Raw genomic sequence first — 3,703 nt, 5'->3', positions numbered from 1 at the left:
ACCTCGTCAATGAATCGGTTAATTTTGCAAACCAATTGCGAGAAGCTTGTTTAAGCCCATATAACGATTTCAATAATTTACATACCTTGGTCGATCCTCCTTTTTCGAATCCCGGTGGCATTCTCATATATACTTCTTCGTCTAGACTGCCGTGAAGAAAGGCATTATTAACATCTAATTGGGTAATAGACCACCCTTTCGAGACTGCCACTGCTAATAAACAACGGACACTTGTCATTTTGGCTACCGGCGCAAAAGTTTCATGATAGTCCACCCCTTCTATTTGTGTGTACCCTTGCGCTACAAGACGTGCCTTATACCGCTCGATTGTCCCATCTGCTTTATACTTGACCTTGTAAACCCATCTACACCCAATGGGTCTTTTTCCTTTTGGGAGCTCAACAATAGACCATGTCCCATTAGCCTCTAAAGCATCGAATTCCCTAGCCATAGCATCCTGCCACTCTTTAATTTTCGAAGCTTCGCTATAATTTCGTGGTTCACGAATCTCGTCCACTTTAGCTAAAAAACTCCTGTAATTATCGGAAAAATAATTGGTAGTGACATAATTAATCAAAGGATAACGAGTACCTTTCTTTGTGGATGTCGATTTGGCGGAGTGAGCATTGTTTGTGGGGTCTATAAGTCGGGTTGATTTGCATATGTAATCCTTGCGCCAATACGGTTCGAACTTTTGGCGAGCACCACGTCCCTCTGTTTGTGTAATTACGGGCTGCTCAATCCCCGCCGCTCTTCATCCTCTTCTGTTTGCATTTCCGTAACCTGTACCACACTAGGCTCAACATTGTCTCTGCCCGAATTGTCTTCTCCGTGCACTGTTTCGCAAGTGTTGGGTACGGAATCAGAGGTTTCATGAACTTCTTCCAGGAAAGGTATTGCCTCAATTTCCTTAGTGGTATTATCATCAGTGATTGTCGTGGGTTGCTCATTTGCAAAAGGAAATACATTTTCATAAAATAGAACGTCTCTCGACTCAAAAATAATCTTTTTCTTTAAGTCGTAAACTTTCCAACCTTTCTTGCTTGCGGGATACCCTACGAAAATACACCTCTTACCACGCTCATTGAATTTATCTTTCGGTCTATCTTTATTGTGGGCATAACAAATGCATCCAAAAACTCTAACATTCTCGTAACTAGGTGATTTTCCATGTAAAACCTCAAAAGGAGTCAATCCGTCAAGTAACCGAGTAGGTGTTCTATTTATCAAATATGCAGCGGTAAGGACACATTCTCCCCAAAAATCAATAGGTAGGTTAGCTTGGAAACGAAGGGCTCGTGCTTTTTCTAGAATATGCCTATGTTTCCGTTCCACCCTACCATTTTGTTGTGGGGTATCTACTTGACTAGTTTGGAAAATCATACCATGTTCACTGTAATAGTCTTTCATAACATTGCTTAAAAATTCCGTCCCATTGTCACTTTGTACTACTTTAACCTCCTTCCCAAATTGAGTCTTTGTCATTTGGCAAAAATTAATCAATAATTGACTTACTTCTCCTTTATCACGCATTAATCGAACCCAAACATATCTACTCCGGTCGTCAACAATAGTGAGAAAATAATGTGAACCCGTCAAACTTTTCGTATGATAAGGTCCCCAAATATCACAATGTATTAAAGCAAAAATTTCCGCACTTCTCTTATTATTAGACTTAAAAACCGAACGTGTTTGTTTGGCCCGACAACACGGATCACAGACATTATTAGAATTCCAAGACAAATTAAAACCAACTAAATTCGAGAAAAGAGGTAAAATCGCTAGACGGATGTCCGAGCCTTTTGTGCCACAAACCCTAGAGTCAATTGTCGTGCTTGCTTGCGCCACTACATGAGCTCCTTCACCCTTAAAATAATAGACCCCGTCAATGTGCTCACCCCGTCCAATCTTCATCCTCGTAGATTGGTCCTGTATAACACAATGATCATTATAAAAGGTCACAACACAATTATTTTCCGTAATTAATTGTTGTATCGATATTAAATCACAAGTTAGAGACGGAACGTAAAGAACATCTTTAAGTGTAAAATTGTCATTCAACACAACTTTTCCATGCTCCTGTGTCACGATTTGTGAGCCATCGGGTAGGCTGACTGTAGAAGCTCGCCCTCGCCAAATATCAACAAGCAAATCGCGCCTTCCTGTCATATGATGTGAACATCCACTATCGAGTAACCAATGACCATATCGAGTATCATTCATACCTGCGTTTTTCTGACCACTGTCTGCCTTATTAGCCAATAAAGATCGCAATTGAATGACCTCGTCCGGAGTGAAGGTTTGTGCATCATCATCGGTGACAAGTGGCGGCATTAGTCTGGTTGGAGCCACCACGTCTCGCCTCCCTTTCCACGGCCGCCATTCCTGCCTCGGCCACGGCCTCTTCCTTGGATGCGCATCTTTTCCCAACATTTATCCTCCGTATGCCATAGCTTATTACAAAAAGTGCATCGAATAACACTTGTGCTATCACCCTCTGTTGTGGAATCCCCGATTACCTTTGCTGCCATAGCCGCTTCTATGGGTTCTTCCTTTGCCTTGGTGACTGCACGATGACGTTCCTCTCGCAAAATTAGAGCATACGCTCTTGACAAAGCAGGGACTTCATCCTCCATCAATAAATTAGAGCGGATATTGCCGTAGAGACCACCATCGAGACCCATTAGGAATTGGTGAACTTTCTCTTCCTCGCGCTCCTTAAGCATTTCCGCTGCTGCGCCACAAGTACAGGGTGGTACTTTACTGTAATTTGATAATTCATCCCAAAGCGCCTTTAATTGAGTATAATACTCGACTACGGACTGATTCTTTCCTTGCTTGCACTCGTTGAGATCACTTTTGAGTTGATGTACTCGGGGTGCGTTGCCACTGGAATATCTGTCCCGTAGTTCCTTCCAAATCTCAACAACAGACTCGGAAAAGGCTATACTAGGATGAAGTTTTGGGTGAATTGCGTTTCGCAACCACGCTTTAACCATTGCGTTGCACTGTCGCCAAGCAACGCTCTCAAGAGTCTCTGCCTCTCCTTCCTTAATCACCGGTTTCTTTACGGTACCCTCGATAAAACTTAATTTGTTTTTAGCATCGAGGCCGTTTCGTACCGCATCCGCCCATAATTGGTAATTGTCCCCGTCAAAAATTATTTGAGACAAGGATAGATTAGGGCTTTCACTTGGATGAAGGTACAACGGCGAGGAAGGTGGTATGTACTCGTTTTTGTGATCGGTTTTAATATGACTTCCGTCTCCCTGTGTCATGTTGATAAATTTTGTGGTGGTGTGATTTTGGATTGGTCGAAAAAAAAGAAACCAGGATCAATGAAGCTCAGATGCCATGTGAAATTGTCGACACAAGGGAGATGATGGAAGATATTGTATTATTGAATGAATTAGTAAAGCAGACGATACAAACCTTAAATACAAAGCACATATAATTAGTTGCCCTAACTAATGCCTACAAAGGAGGAAACTAAATATACAATATACTAAATTAGCTTTGATATTATACACCTAATATATACGATATAATAGGGATATCGTTTAACACTTTAAATGTTGATGTCTATTAAATATTTCAAGGTATAGGCTTTTATGTGACTACAATTATATAATGATTGTAATAGAAAATTGTATAGGATAGAGTTTTAGACTCCAAATTTTAATCATCTTAATTAATTAATTAG

The 3,703-nt window shown here is 40.9% G+C and overlaps 1 protein-coding gene across 1 annotated transcript; it reads right to left on the bottom strand.

Annotated features, from left to right (window-relative positions):
* Positions 1-2,333: 2,333 nt before the first annotated feature.
* Positions 2,334-3,278, bottom strand: LOC141632349 (uncharacterized). The gene has a single exon (XM_074444902.1). It carries the CDS (start codon positions 3,276-3,278, stop codon positions 2,334-2,336), a length of 945 nt encoding a protein of 314 aa, XP_074301003.1.
* Positions 3,279-3,703: the final 425 nt, after the last annotated feature.

Source organism: Silene latifolia, chromosome Y (genome assembly GCF_048544455.1).
Source record: "Silene latifolia isolate original U9 population chromosome Y, ASM4854445v1, whole genome shotgun sequence".
NCBI classification, from domain to species: domain Eukaryota; kingdom Viridiplantae; phylum Streptophyta; class Magnoliopsida; order Caryophyllales; family Caryophyllaceae; genus Silene; species Silene latifolia.
This window is presented reverse-complemented; position numbering and strand designations above follow the sequence as displayed.